This window comes from Strix aluco, chromosome 9 (genome assembly GCF_031877795.1).
Source record: "Strix aluco isolate bStrAlu1 chromosome 9, bStrAlu1.hap1, whole genome shotgun sequence".
NCBI lineage: Eukaryota > Metazoa > Chordata > Aves > Strigiformes > Strigidae > Strix > Strix aluco.
In genome coordinates, this window is record NC_133939.1 from 20923009 (window position 1) to 20937631 (window position 14623).

At 43.5% G+C, this 14623-nt stretch overlaps 1 protein-coding gene across 1 annotated transcript in view; it reads left to right on the forward strand.

Annotated features, from left to right (window-relative positions):
- Positions 1–14623, forward strand: part of AP2M1 (adaptor related protein complex 2 subunit mu 1) — a 29578-nt gene that overhangs the window by 4296 nt on the left and 10659 nt on the right. The window contains exons 2-3 of the mRNA XM_074834127.1: positions 7790–7902; positions 13331–13596. Of these exons, the coding sequence (XP_074690228.1) occupies positions 7829–7902; positions 13331–13596 (340 nt within the window). The 5' untranslated portion in view covers positions 7790–7828. The remainder of the gene's footprint in view (positions 1–7789; positions 7903–13330; positions 13597–14623) is intronic.

Below are 14623 nucleotides of genomic sequence, written 5' to 3' on the forward strand. Positions count from 1 at the left end.
TGTCTGTATATCTGGGATTTAGGCTAGAATTCAACTTTGCCTTTCATGCCCTAATGAACAGATGACTGGTAACAGTGGTGTCTTGTTACTGGTGTGATGCTATGGCTTCTCAAGTAGAGAGACCACAAGAGGCTAATGCAGTGGACAAAGACTGGAGAATTGCTACTGTTTGCTGTGGCATTTCTGGAAGAGTTGCTTCAGATACAGACAGACCACCACAGAGGGAACAAACTATGCTTGTTAGTCCATTCCTTATGTCTGCCTTGTTTAGTCTAAGAAAGCTCTGTGCTGTATATTGTTCATTTCTCTACAGCTATTCTAGGTCAGAATCCATGAAGAGGCAATGGAAGTGGAAGGCTGGGCTCTTACATGCTGCAGGAGGGAGCTGCTGAATCTCCACTTGCTAAATGCAGGTTTAGTGCATCATCTTACTAGGTAACTCCCAGTTCAGCCACTTGTTGCATCCCAGAATATGTGAAGCTACTGAGAGCCCAGCAACAGGATCCTGCTGCCTGAGCCTGTGCGCCTGACTGCACCCACGCGTTCCAAGTGTGTGGCACAATGTAGTTCTGAAAGGGCAAAGTCTGGTGGCTCTTGGAGAACCACCTGTCTTCAGGTCAGAGCTAATAAATAGAGCATTTTCCATCTATGATCGAATCGGTGGACAAAAGCAGCTTTTGAGTTACTATGCTTTACTGAGTCTTTATCTTTCTCTGGACTCCCTTGGTCATGGTGTGCAGCTGATGTGCTGCAGACTGGCTTCTGGGGCTTTGTCTAATGTGTGATGATAGTTTGAGAGAGGGATACTCCCTAAGGCACATCCCCTGCACAGCATGAGCCGTGACATGGCTTGAGATGAGTATGCCTGATTTAAGAAGTTGCATGTTACCATGTCAGTCATTCTGGGTCTAGCTAATCCTGCTGATTTTCAGTTATGTAACTGCTGAAATGCATTCAAATCTGCATCCCAGCATTTCATTTTTGTGCATGTTCTTTTTTTTTTTTTTTTTAACTGGCTGTCTTAATGTTGTAACTTTGCTGCAGTTGCTATAAAAGTGTATCTTAATGCTCTCATTTTCACTTGAGTGAAAAGGCATTCTGGAAAGGCATTTCCATGTATGTAGCCTTAACTCCTAGTGGGTTTATAAGCATGTATAAGTATGTGGTCTGTGATGTTCTTCATGATTCTTTTCTATTTATGGATTGAAATAGAAGTATATGAGAATGTGAGTACTTGGCAGCAGAGTAGGAAGCCTTAGGTATTTGTAGGAGCAGCATTCAGATGTTAGATCTCACTCCTACCCCAGTAGCTAGCTGCTTGAACAATGCAGAGGACTGTTGATCCTAAATTAAGGTGATTAGTCACCAGCTGATGTGAATTCAACATATACATGGATCTTCTCTGTACCTTAACTAGAATAAATCCGTAACTAGAAAACAGGGCTGTAGCTAGCAGTGTGGAGTGGGTCACCATATGTTCAAACTAGTGAAACAGAAGGAGCAGAGCTGCAAAGCTCTGAAAATGCAGTTTGACGGACCATTAACCCAAAGGCTTCAGCTAGAGTCATCTTGGTTTCCAGGCACTTAGTGATAAACAGTTGAAATGATGGGCTTTGCTCTTAAACTGTGTCCTGCAGTGAGCTATTAGCCCGAGGAAACTCAAAAACAGTGTAGGGCAAGCTCCCTAGAAAAGGCTGACTGTGGAGAGGAGCAGAATGAGTCATGGAAAGCTGATTGAGCAATGCTGGGAAGCTTTCTGAGTCATGTTGCTTATGCACAGCGAGCAGATGAACCCATCTCCTGTGGTGGATTTCTTCTTCTAGGGCCTTCTGATTCCAGCAGCCATGAGTCACTGAATATCAGCCTCAAATTAATTTAAGCCCTGTTCCCTGCAGTTCTTAACCATTGCAAGCACTAGGATCTTTTGTTTTCAAAGCTGATCTGGAAAGAAAACTATTCGTTATTTAAAAACGTGTGAAAGATCATAGCAACTTGGGAACTGTACCGCTAAAAACCCTCATTCTAGTTGCAGTGTAACCTTGAAATAGTTGGAACAAACTTGTACTGAAACACAAATGAGAATCAAAACAAAGCAGGCTTATTTTCACTGCAGCCACTTCAAGGAGAGCCATTGTCCCCTTAAAGAGCCATTCTTCTTGTTAAGCTTTAAGCAACTTTCTTTTGTGTGCTGCCCTTTGTATAGCTTTCATCTCATCTGTTCATATATCTCTGGGCTAGTCATTCCACATCTTGAGTTTCCAGCTGTGTGGACATGCTCCCATTAGCTGATGGAAGTAACTGTAGTGGGGAGGGAGTGCGGTCACTGTGATCTTGTGTCTGGGAGGGATGTAATGCAAGGCTTGAGCAGGAGACTGGAGTGTTGTTGGTGTTCCCTGAACTTCCATCGTGGGCAAACTTGGTGAAGGCTGTCTGAGAGACTGGCACTGCACCGAACCAAGCTCGCTCTAAGCTGCGTTGGTGCTGTCTGTGCTTGTGACAATTGGAGCTCTTCAAGATGCTGGACTGCAGAAATCCAGTGGAGCAAGACAAGTCTGCTTATAATTGTGTACTTGAGACCTCTTTGGTCCCTGATGTCGTTAGGTGGGAGTGCAGCAAGAGGTTTATACTGCATGTGTCCTTCATTTACCACATGGACCCGATGGATAGCTGGTACAGTTGGGTTTGTCATCTGAAACTGTTGCCTTGTAGTCACTGTCCTTAGCCCATGTGACTTTGCTTGGTACCTGAAAACACTTTACGGATTGTCTCACACAAATCAAGTTGAATAAATTGCACTTAAATGTGAATCCAGTTTAATCTACAGAGCTGTAAAATTGTGGGGTTTTTTTCAGGCTTGGGGATAATCATAACTGGTATGGAGGCAAGCTGCTATTACATGTGAAATAATGCTAGTGCATATCTCTCAGGTATATTTATGCTGGTAGGCTGCTATTATAAAACAAACTGGCAGAATGGTCCTGATCCTGTGGCTACACCTGTAGTAAGTGAAACTACCACCTCAGGTGTTAACCAGAGGTTCATGTAGCACAGAGCCAGTCCCTTTCTGACTTCCAGCAAGTTGTTCAATATAGAGTTACATTACCAGGGGAGCATGGCTAGTATGCATCAGCTGGTTTGTGTCAAATCTCTCTGCATGCTCCTAGTTTGTAGCAAGTGAGGATTTGCACTAAGAACAATCCTGGTCAGTAGTCATGGGGAGTGTGTGTCTAGATATGAAGGTATTAGTAAGGACAAAGTAGGTCAGAAATGGCATAGAGGTGCAGTGATGGGACTGTAAAATAGCACACTAAATTCAAGGTACATAAATGTACAATGATGCATATAGCAGGTGGGTGAATTAGGGAGCAAAAGCAATTCTAGCTTCACCTGTAATGTGGTTAAACACCTTGAAGACTGATTTCAGTGTGATCTTGGAGTATGATAGATGATGAAATTGTTAGCTTCTTGCTGAGAGGTGGTTTTAAAAATGTAAGATATTGAGAATCACTAGGAAAAGATCAAAGCAGCATATATATGATTGTCATATTGTTTGTATCATGGTTTGCTTACATGTTGAATAACTTGTTCAGTTTTGCACTCACTTCCAGAAGGAAAATGTGTAGAGGAAGGCACTGAGAAAGACCAAAGCATAAAGCAGTTCTCTTGTGAAGAACAACTGAGTAAGGTGGGAACATCTCATTCTGAGAAAGGGGCAGTGAAACCAGTGGAGGAGATCTGCAAAATCCCGAGAGGCCTGGAGATAGGGTATGGGGGCTAGTTCTTAATTGCTTTGTCCTGTACTTGAACTGAAAGCCATTAAACAAATCTGGGGAAGGGAAGAAAAAGCAGGCTTAAAACAAAAAGGAGGGTGTTTTATACAGTAGTTAAAATGCTGTAGACTTTTTTTTTTCCCATGGGATGCTGCTGATGGAGAGATTTGAGAGGAAACTGAGCAAATACTTTAAAGAGATGGATTGAGAGTTCCAAAATAAACAAGCCGTTGCAGGGGGATCTCCTGGGGAGTGTCTTCTTGGCCTGTCCTCTCAGTTATCTGACTGTCCCTTCACTGCATTGACAAAGAATTTTTTTGAAGACTAAAAGCTCTTGAATCATGCTGTATCTACTCTCCATCTAATGTGTTTTTACTAACCTATAAGATAAGCAAACAGTTGACTCTGCTGCCTAGTACTGTGATGCAGTTAAAAATGCTGATATTTTTGCCTGTAACTTGTGAAGCTATTGCAGAATATGTTCTAACATATCAGAAAGCATAGCCTCATTATCTCAATCAACATTAAAGTTTGTAGATCTTCCCAAGAGAAGACTTCTAATTTCCAACATGAAGCTTAATCAGCAGTCTTCTACATGTTTTATAATAATGTAGTAAATATTCAGATCAAGGCTTTTTCAGAAAGCGGTTGGCTTGTCATGCTAGCAAGAGGGTTTGTCTTGTATATGCTGTCTGTCTGATCCTGTTGCTCATCAAAGCAGACGTTTCCTTTTTGCTAAAAATAGTGAAACAAATAACTTTAGCAGCATTAAACCCGAGAGGGAGATTATTTTTTTTTTTTTTAAGACTAGGATGTACTTTCTAGGAATCTTCTGGAAAGGGTTTGTAGGATTTATATGATCCAGCTTTGACCAGTTGCGTAAGCCTCCAGGAAACTATTCTATATAATGCAAGTCTTAAAGAGGATGCAGGAACTCTTCTTCACCTTTGGTAGCAATAGTCCATATTTGAATGTGGAAGCTGGCACTGTAGCAGTCTGAAAAGACATCCTTGTCTCTTATACTAATTAAGAATGGATTTTCTAGAGCAGGCAACAAGTTGCTTTCATTGTGGTTTCATAATGGTTCTTTTTTTTTTTTTTTTTTTTTTTAATCATTTGGCCTGTGTGAATGATCTTTCAAATGTTTGCTGACTTACAGCTTCAGCATCTGCCAGACTTGTTGGGCAGCTTATACTCAAACAGATATTCTCCATGTTTTGGGTTCTAGCCCTGCATGTTACCTTTCAGTGGCCTCCTGCATGCCTGTTAGGGCCGTGTGTGTTCCATGTAAGTAGCCATGAGTCTGTGGTACAGCCACTTCCTTAAATTTGAGAACCTCGTTTTGTTCTGTTGACCAATGGGACTGTGTCTGTCTTCTGGCCTGGGGATGCTAGCCTTGCTGCCAGCCACGCTGTGTAGCCGCAGTCCCCCTGTGTGGAACAGTGAGCAGCTACAGGTGGCTTTTCCCACTCTGTAACGACATGGGAATCTCAGACTGTGTGTTGCCTCTGTCTTAATACAGAGACTTATCCTGAAAGTAAATGAAATACTGTATCGTGAAGTTATAAAGTGTCACTAATGGGAATGGAAGTAAAACATATTTGAAAACCTCTTCTGTGTTAGGTGGAGTCTCAGACATCAAAAAATGTTGATGACAGTGCCACATGAAGCCACTGACAAGTGGCAGGAGGCAGCCTGCTAGTAGCCAAAGACACTTAACCAGCAGAATGTAGGAATAAAAGCCAGGAAGCTCACTATTGAGCTTTGAGAAAACTGCTCGTCTGTCTGTTTCTTGCTATTTTGACTTAACAGCTGACTTTTTGATTATTTGTTCCTTTTAATGAGCAGAAGCAGCCATCTGGTACCTGAAGACCCATGGCAGAGAAGTATGTGTAATGTTACTCTCTGAGGACTCATTAGGTGTAGCTAAAAATGTTGGTGTAAAGGCGTATGAAATTTAAACTTTTTTGTGTTTCTGAAATTAAAAGTAGTGGCTGCACTGTAATCTTCTTTTAGCACAGAACTCATGTCTGCAGTAGTTCCTTCAAATAAGCAGCTACTTTAGTTTCTTGAGCATGACTTCTAGAGGGTACGTTACTCTCAATACTCGAGGTTTCTACCCTGGAAGTTCTTTTGTCCCTCTGTGTGTATTGATTTTATATTCTTTTTTGCCCTGACCTTTGAGCTGATGTGAGGCCAGGTCACTTTAACTTTGTTTTTGCTGTGTTCTTGAGCAAGCACATATCAGTCCGCTGTCAGCATGTATCTCTAGGCTAGCTTCTCCCTGTCCTTTCCACCCGCCCCAGAGAAGTGGGTGTAGGCTAACCCACCCTGACAGCAGTGTGGAGATGGTTGGTTATCTAATGCTCTGCAGTGCCAAAACTGAGAAATACCTATGTGATCAGCCCAAGACCTAGTCACGAGGCTTGCCCTATTGCATTTGTAGTGCTCTTCTCTGGACTAAGTCAACCAAGTAGTTGCTAGAGTGAGTATTATGACTTGGACCTAAGTGAATAGAATTGCATATGACAATAGGAATGGGATCTGATGAAGTAGCTGTGTATTTAAAAAAAGTCTTCTGCATCAATGTCTACTAGCTTTGTAGTTCTCTTCAAAACAATCTTCCTTTGAAGAAAGAGAAGATTGGCAGTTTAAGAGGGTAACTTCTGAGGCACTAGCCCCCAATGCAAGTGGGTCATGGTTGAGATCTCCCACTCTAATGGCACTTTGTGGCCCAACTGCTCTCAGTTTGGACTCTGAATTGTTACTCAGTACTGCTGCTAGGGATCAGCAAAGGCTGTAATGTTGCTATATAAAAACTATGTAAAAATGGTAATAAACCAAGGTGTACTTGCTGCTAAGAACTGCCTGCTGTACAGTGGTAGACTTGGTGACATCTCAAACACTTGTGTAAACTGTATGCAAAAAGACTAGGTATGAATTGCATCCAATTTGTGTCTCGGTCATTGGGGAGATAGACACTTTATAGGAGAAATAAAGAGTCTCTGATTTGCTTGTAGTTCCAGGCCTGTGGTTTTTCTTGCATTCAGGGAATAGGCCAGTTACTACTAATACCTGAGGCTTGATCCATCCATGCTGATGAATGAAATGAGAATTAAGCCTACATCTATTTCAGTGCTAATTTTAAGCTTCAGTTCTGGCTGCAGATTGCAATCGCGTTCAGACCCTCGTGTGTTACAGGATACATGGCAGCTGTGTGTACTCACCTAGACCTAAGCTCTTGAGTTGTTTCAGACAAGCTCAGGAAGTCACTCAGCTGGGCCTCTGTCAGGATTCCTGCAGTGGCTTCTTCCATCTGGAACAAGGCAGCTGGTTCCCGGTGGGCTTCCTCATTGAGTCCTTGTTATCGTGTGCCCTTGAGGGGCAGTTCTACAGCAAACATGAGGGAACACTGATCCTGAGAAACTGGCGTGTAGTTAGGGCTTAGGTTTCTTGTGGTACATACAGTCTGTACTGTGCATTGGAAATGCACACTTTTCCATATAAAATCCCACCAGATCAAAGTGTAATCTATGACTGCAGTAATAAGGCTACCTCCCTCTTCTCCAGAGTAAAACACTGTTTCTAATAGTCCTTTACGGAACTCTGTACTCTCCTCTCCAGGTGTAAGTGTGAGGCAGGCAGTTGCTTCCAGCATCTGAGCTGCTCCTGAGTCTCTAGCTGCCCTTCTGGGCCTCAGCCGTGTGCTAGCCTGGCCAGAAGTAACAAGATAAATTAGGTGAAGTAGCCCACACCATCAGACTCTCAGGAATATTTCTGAGCATGTCCTCCACTTGTCCTTCCCTGCAATCTGCTGAAATTCATTACTCTCGTGGCATCAAGATGTGTGCTGTAAGGTCCTCACCACCACAGGTATTGTAACAGTTGCCTTCTGGTTGAGGATGTGTGTGACAAAAGATGTTTGTGCCCTGGCTAGTAGCCAGCAGGTGTCAAAGTCTGTTGCGGCTGTACCACTTGTTGCCATGCAGCCTACTGATATATGCCTTCTCTTACTTCAGGTCTTAAGCAACATGGGAAGAGAAGACTAAAATTCCATCATGATCGGAGGCTTATTCATCTATAATCACAAAGGAGAGGTTTTAATCTCTCGAGTCTACCGGGATGACATTGGGTAAGTGCTTCTATTGCATCCCTGGTCTTTGCATTTCTGTCTCATTTTGGTGTGGACAACAACCCAGAGCTGCTTTGTTCTGCATTAGCTGTGCATGCATGTAAGACTGCAACTCAACTTGCTGCTCTAGGCTTAGTTCAGATAAAGAAAAAGCGTTTGTTAAGCCCTGGTCACTTACAGGTGGTAGTAAAGGATGGCCTGCAGGCAAACCTGGGACTTTCTTTTGGATGGTAGAGATCTGGCTGTTACTCCAAATGCTTCAGCAACATGGACTCCCACTGTGCGAGTCTACCAGCCTCACTGTAACCGTTAAAACTTTACAGGAGCAGTCATGTGGGAGCTGTCTGCCATGCACTATAACCAGGACTCTTGAATTGGTTTCAAACACACATGTCTAGTGTCAGGTACAGGCATGCAGAAGACTGTCTGTGGTCTTGGAAAGTTATGTCTGCAAGCAGTCTCACAGTAACCACGGCTGTATGCTTAAAGCTGGCATTCTGTCCCCCAACTTTGTATGGCAGCCTTGTTTGTAAAAAGCTTAGATTCACTGGGTAATGAAAGTTGTGGGAAGCACTGAAAGTCTTTGTAGGTGTCTCGTTGCACTTCACACAAGTGTTACGATGCTCACTTAGACTGGATCTGTACAATTCCTAGGCTGCTGGTTCCCAGAAGGGACCTTACTAAAAATTTGGTGTCTTATAGGCAGTGGATAGTGCTATAAGGAACCCAGTATCAAGTGATGATGCAGCTTGGACTGAAAACCTTAAGTGGCTTTCTTGCACAACACTACTCTTCCTAGTGGGTTTTCATTGGTGTTACGCATTTGGTGGAAGTTAGTAATTGAAGTAAACAGAGTTAAAACATAGCTAATGTGAGCGGGGATTTGGTAGGTGTTAATTCAAAGTCCAATGAGAGAATTCCTTCTGTCCAGTTTAGGAAAAAATAGTTTGTACCAGGTCTCCACAATGAATAGTGGTAGAATGTGCTGTGAAATAACTTTTTGCCATGAATTACAAAAAACTTTCAAGCCAGTCTGCCTTCAGACTGCTCTAGTCTGAAGACTGTGTTCCTTCTGGTTATGGATTGTTCAGTGGAGGTTAAAAATTGAGGTAGAACTAGTAGCTAGTCAAGGCTTGCACAGTTTCGTTGATGGAGTAGCAGTCAACATGGTGTCTGTAATAAGGCTTCACCTAATGAGCTTTAAATCTCTTGGCTTGTTCTAAGTCAACTAAGTCAGAGTAAAGTAGCTGTTCTAAGGCTAAGTTATTCCACACAGAGCTGAGCAAGGAAGCATTGTATTTCTGAAGCAGAAAACTACTGCCTACAAAACTTTGCCTCTCCTCTGCTGTACTAACTCATTTCAGTCCTGAATACTTGTTAGCTGAAGCTCTTCAGAGCAATTCATATGCCAGATCTGACTTTGTAAAGTTCCTCTAATGAATAGGTATCACAGTGACTGAGCCAAGCCCGTCTGGATTATAGACAAATTTTGAGAATATGTTGTGTGGGAGGCTAGGGACACTGTTACTGCAGTTTCTGGCAAAAATATTTTTTTGTGGCCTGCAAACTTAAAGCACTTAAAGATAGGATTGCTTGAACTGATGTTTATTCAGGAAGGCCTTTTAATTTAAAGGGCATTCTGGCTGTGGAGATGTAAACTGGGGAGTCGAGTAGTTATTTTTAAAGTAGTGATCTTCCATTGCTTTTGTCTTGGCTCATTCCTCTCATACTGACTCGTGTTCAGTATGTGATAAAGTACTTCCTACTGGCTGGCCAGACAAAACTAGAGAACGGGATTTCCTGTCTGATCCTATCTTAACTTTTTCATTCATCAAAAGGCGCCAAAAAGATTCAAGTGTTTTCTCTAGGACTTCAGGAGTCGGTGTTCTCTTGAGTGAAATCCTCCACTCAGTTCTTTTGAAAGTGTCAGTCTTGTGACTTAGGTGGAGCTGGTGCTGGCTATTAACCAAGCTTGCTCCCCAAGGTGTTGGATTCCTTCTGAAACAGGCCTTCAAACCTGGTTTGGAATTTTTTGGATGTGTAGCCTTATAAAACAAGATGTCTTAAAGTGACTGGGTCTCATCTGGTGGTGTAATCAAGTAAATGAGAATCTTGCCATTTCCTAGTCTGAACATTAGCATCAATACGAGGTCTGATTAAAAGCTTTTAGTACCCTAACCTTCAGAGGGAGGCAGGGAAAGGAATAGCCCTGATATGGTAGCTTGTACTCAACTCTGTAGTTCTGTCTCTAACCGAACAACCAGGTAATAGACTTCCAGAACACTCTACAGTTCTTAATTCCTAAACAGTAGATATGAAGTGCTGAGGGCTGAGCTCATCCAGCTTGTTTGGAGGTAGGTTGAATGGGAAATGAGCATAGCTGCTGCCTGTCTTCAAGTGATTGACCCTTAAGACTCCTTGGTCTTGGCACTTGCCTTTGGCATTCTGAAGCCTCAGCCTATGTGTTGCAAGAGATAAAAGGTTATCTGTGGTTATGAGAACCCCTCCCCTTGCACAGTTTAAGGCTCTAAATAACCACAGATGTTAGAGCAAAGTGATGGTCAATGAAGAAACCCTTCCCTTGACTTTGTTAAAGGCAGAAGTACCACAAAACTTGAACATTCTTTGCTTGCAACTTAGAATGGCTTTAGTGCATGTAGTGCATTTGTCCATATAGCAGCTAGCTGCATGCGTAAGCAGCCTCTTAAAAAAAAAAAAAAAAAAAAAAAAAAAAGCAAAGCATTATGCATTTATTTCAGGATACCATGGAGGGCTCTACTGTGATCTTCAGGTGCCTTGTTCTTCAGTGACATAGTCACTGGGAGAAGCTACCTGCATTTAAGAACGTAGATATTTAATAAAAATAAGCTATTTGAAACTGAGCAGCTTACATGACAAACTGCATGAACTTTAAATGTAATAGGCATTTGGTTTCTGAGCTTCTAATACATCACTTTGGCTTCATGGCTCTTGATCCTTAAGGAAAAAGTGCAAGCTGGATAGAGCAGTGTCTGAATCTGCAGGATGTGCCTTATCTCTCCAGATGTGCTCCAGCTCTATCAAACTTGCTGTATTTCCTGTTGGCTGGACCAAGCCAGAAAGCATCAACCCAAACAGCTTCAAATAAGTACTGTCATAGAAATGCCCACTCAGATTTGCAGCCCTGTTCCAAGACAGACTGGGAAGAAGATACCTGATAACTTGACGGTCCCCAGGCGATGCCTCAAATCAAGGCTTTGGGGTTTTTTTCCCCTCCAAGGCCTGCTACATGTATTAGCAGAGCAGACTGGGTATCACTGATGTGACACGGATGCAGCTCATCTGGACTAATGCCCAGTTAGCCCTAAAATTCAGCCAAACACAAGTCTGTCCATGCTGGCAGCCTGACCATGGCATGTCAGCATTGTGCCTTGCGAGGGCTTCATTGCTGCCACAGCTTGTTACTGTCCATCCAATACCACCTTGGCCTTTTGTGCCCAGGAGCAGGGGGAGGGGGTGCTGTTTGGTCTCTTCTTATCTCTTTGGATTCATTGTGCCTTGTGTGTGTGTTTCTAACCCTTTCTCTTGTTGCTGTCACTCCTCCTTTCTCCGCTGGCGCCATTTCTGTCCATCCCATCTCATTGGCTGCTGTAGCAATAGGTAAGAGACGCGTGGTAGGCCATGACTGGCACTGCACAGTGGGCAACTGGTTTGCTAGAAAAGCTTCACCAACCTGAGGCTTCTCCTCTAGCATGCACCAGTCTGGTTGCTGGTTCTGGTACTAGTTCTAGCGGGTTAGAACTTGAGGCTGGGAGGGCTAATTCTCCAGAACAAGCTGAACTTTCCTTGCAGGGCTTACTGGAGGGGAGGAATGGGGGTTTTAGATATTGATATTTTGTAGTAGATTAAATTACTTATGGAAAAACTAAGGTAGGAATTAAATATTAACTCAAACTCGTAAACCTTCTGGAACAATAAAACCTTAGAAGTATTTGAAGGCCAGAATTTTGCTTGTGGGGGAGCGTGTTTACTGATGAAGCTTCTACATATGTACCCAAACCTTCAAGGAGCAAACACGTGCTGTGGTAGCCGATGTTCCTTTGAATATCCCTTGTTTTCAAACTTGGAACTGTCTGCTGGATGGTTGACAACCCTCAATGCTTACAAGCACTTGTATGCCTGTATCCTTGCTTGTGAGGGTATTACTACTGTCTGCTCTCAAACATGGTTCTGCATAATCAGTACCATGGCTGTGATGCTGCAGTCAGAAGACCCCCTGTTCTAAATAGTGTCTGACAGTATGAGTAATAAAGCACAACTAGATGGGTCTTGGCTTGGTGTGTAGACTATTGCTTTAAGTCTCGATCTTGTTATATAAAGCACTCATGCTTCATTCTTCCTGTGTTCTTAGGATTGATGGACTTTAACTTAATTCGGGCATTTTATCCTGACTTATAGCTACAGGATAAGGAAACTCTGGTGTGGAAGAGCTGGCATCCAGAATGCCACCCAGACGTCCCTGTTTACCCAGGAGGGATTTGTTCCCTGTCAGTAGTGTCTAGGCAGTTTGGATTAAAGGTGGCAGCAGCTAGGGGAAGCTTGTGCAGCATTTTTTCAGCACTGTGCAGAGCCTCTGTCCTGTAAATAGTACTGGACCATCCAGTGCACTTAATGCAGTGCTACTAGCACGTTGCACTGTGAGGACCCTAAGTCTGTGTGCAAGAGACCTACCTGTTCTGAAGCCTGGCAGGCTTGAGAGGACATCTGTAACAGGAAAGCCAAAAATATTCCTAATCCTGTTTGTTGCTTTGAGCCTGCCCTCTGTGCGTGGGGAATGGAGGTGAGGTGGAGCCAAGAACTAGAGCTCCCTTTTGTGGTGTACCTGGGCACTGACATCTGTCAGGTGACCCAGGTAGGTTTTGCTGTGTTTTCCTCAGTGGTATGTCTGGGTGGAACTGCCATCGGCAGATATCTTGGGAGACTACAGCTTGCTTTGGGGCAAGAGTATGAAGGCCTGGGCATGCAGAATAGACAGTGACTAGATGTTTGGTCAAAACTGGGCTCTTCTTTGAGCCATAAGCTGCTACCGTGTTTGTTCCTGGCTATGGCAATCAATTGGTAGTGCTAGCAAAATTAGTTGAAGGGGAGGTTCCTTTGCCATCTGACTCCAGGTGAAGGTTAGCTTCTCCTTTTGACTACAGTTACACTGTAGTCCAAAGCTCCTTAGAGACCAGTAGCACTCTGTTTCTCCTTTAGTATGTGCAGAATTTATTGTCTAACTCTGCTCAGAGCCTTCACTTGTCCCTCATAGAGACATCCCCAGGCACCCTTCCTAAGTGAGCTTGGTGTATGTAGTTCAGCGTCTGACTGTAGTCGCATAAGCCGAACTGTGCAGCCAGCTTATTTTCACGTACGCTGTGCTAACTAATCTTTGCTGGTGATCTCGTAGGCGGAATGCTGTCGACGCCTTCCGCGTCAATGTCATCCACGCACGGCAGCAGGTACGCTCGCCTGTCACCAACATCGCCCGCACAAGTTTCTTCCACGTCAAACGTTCCAACATCTGGCTGGCTGCTGTCACCAAGCAGAATGTCAACGCTGCCATGGTATTCGAGTTTCTTTACAAGATGTGTGACGTGATGACTGCCTACTTCGGGAAGATCAGTGAGGAGAACATAAAGAACAACTTTGTGCTGATCTATGAGCTACTGGATGGTGAGATGTTTCCCTTATCTGCTATGTGATATTGCACTTGGCCATTCTAAAACCCTTAGCTTAGTTTGATGTAGTAATAATCCTTGAAGTATTTAACATGTGTGACAGGGTTCAAAATTAGTTGTTTTGCTTTCTAATGCCACCTGTACTGGAAGTGTGGATAACATCTCAAGCCCATAGCCTTGTGTTGATCGTGGCTCGCTTTGCTGAAGTGTTGGGAGCTGTGCACTTGTAAAATGAGGCAGCTGGTACTGGAGTGGATCCTGTGTAGATGTAGGGCTATCACTATACTGAGGTATATCAAGAGGGCTATCATTAGCACCTCTAAGGCCAGCCATCCCAGCTAGTGCCCAGGTAGCTCTAGCACTGTGTGGTAGCAGTCACCCCAGGCTGCAATTAGTTGCCTACTCTTGGATTGTCTCTTGGGAGAAGTTCTGAGACAGAAGTAAATCAATAAAACCCAACCTGCTCTGTCCCAGCCCTACCTCCCCCAGCGATACAGCTCTAAATTTCACCACAGAATAATAATACAGTGTCCCTTCAGCTGCTCATAATATCAGCCTGCCTGTGGAGATTGCCCTTGAGCTGTCCCTGTTTCGCATAACATGAGCACTTTGTATTAGTTATGCTTCAGTTTGTTTTCCAGACAAGGCACCACGTGTGTGTGTCCTGGGATTCTTAGCCAAGGGTCACAGTGACTTTAACTTAATTCGGGCAGATGGAGAGACCACTGTTTCTCTGCTTTGGTCAGTCACTGCTGTCTCCCAGTAGGCACAGTGAGATCAAAACCTGCCGGTGTGGTGTTACTTGGTATTCATGTTAGTGGTCCTCTCTCTCTTTTAGTTCTCTTGAAGGTTGTTCCCTTCCTTTTTAGGGGAGTGGGTGTTAAGGGCACTGTAGTTAACATCTGTTTCTCTCCCACACTCATCATCCTGCAGCGACACTGCTGTTTATTTTTTTTCTAGGTTTTGATTTTTATTACATCTTCATGCAAAAATCAAAACCTAAAGAAAATGCTGCATAGATT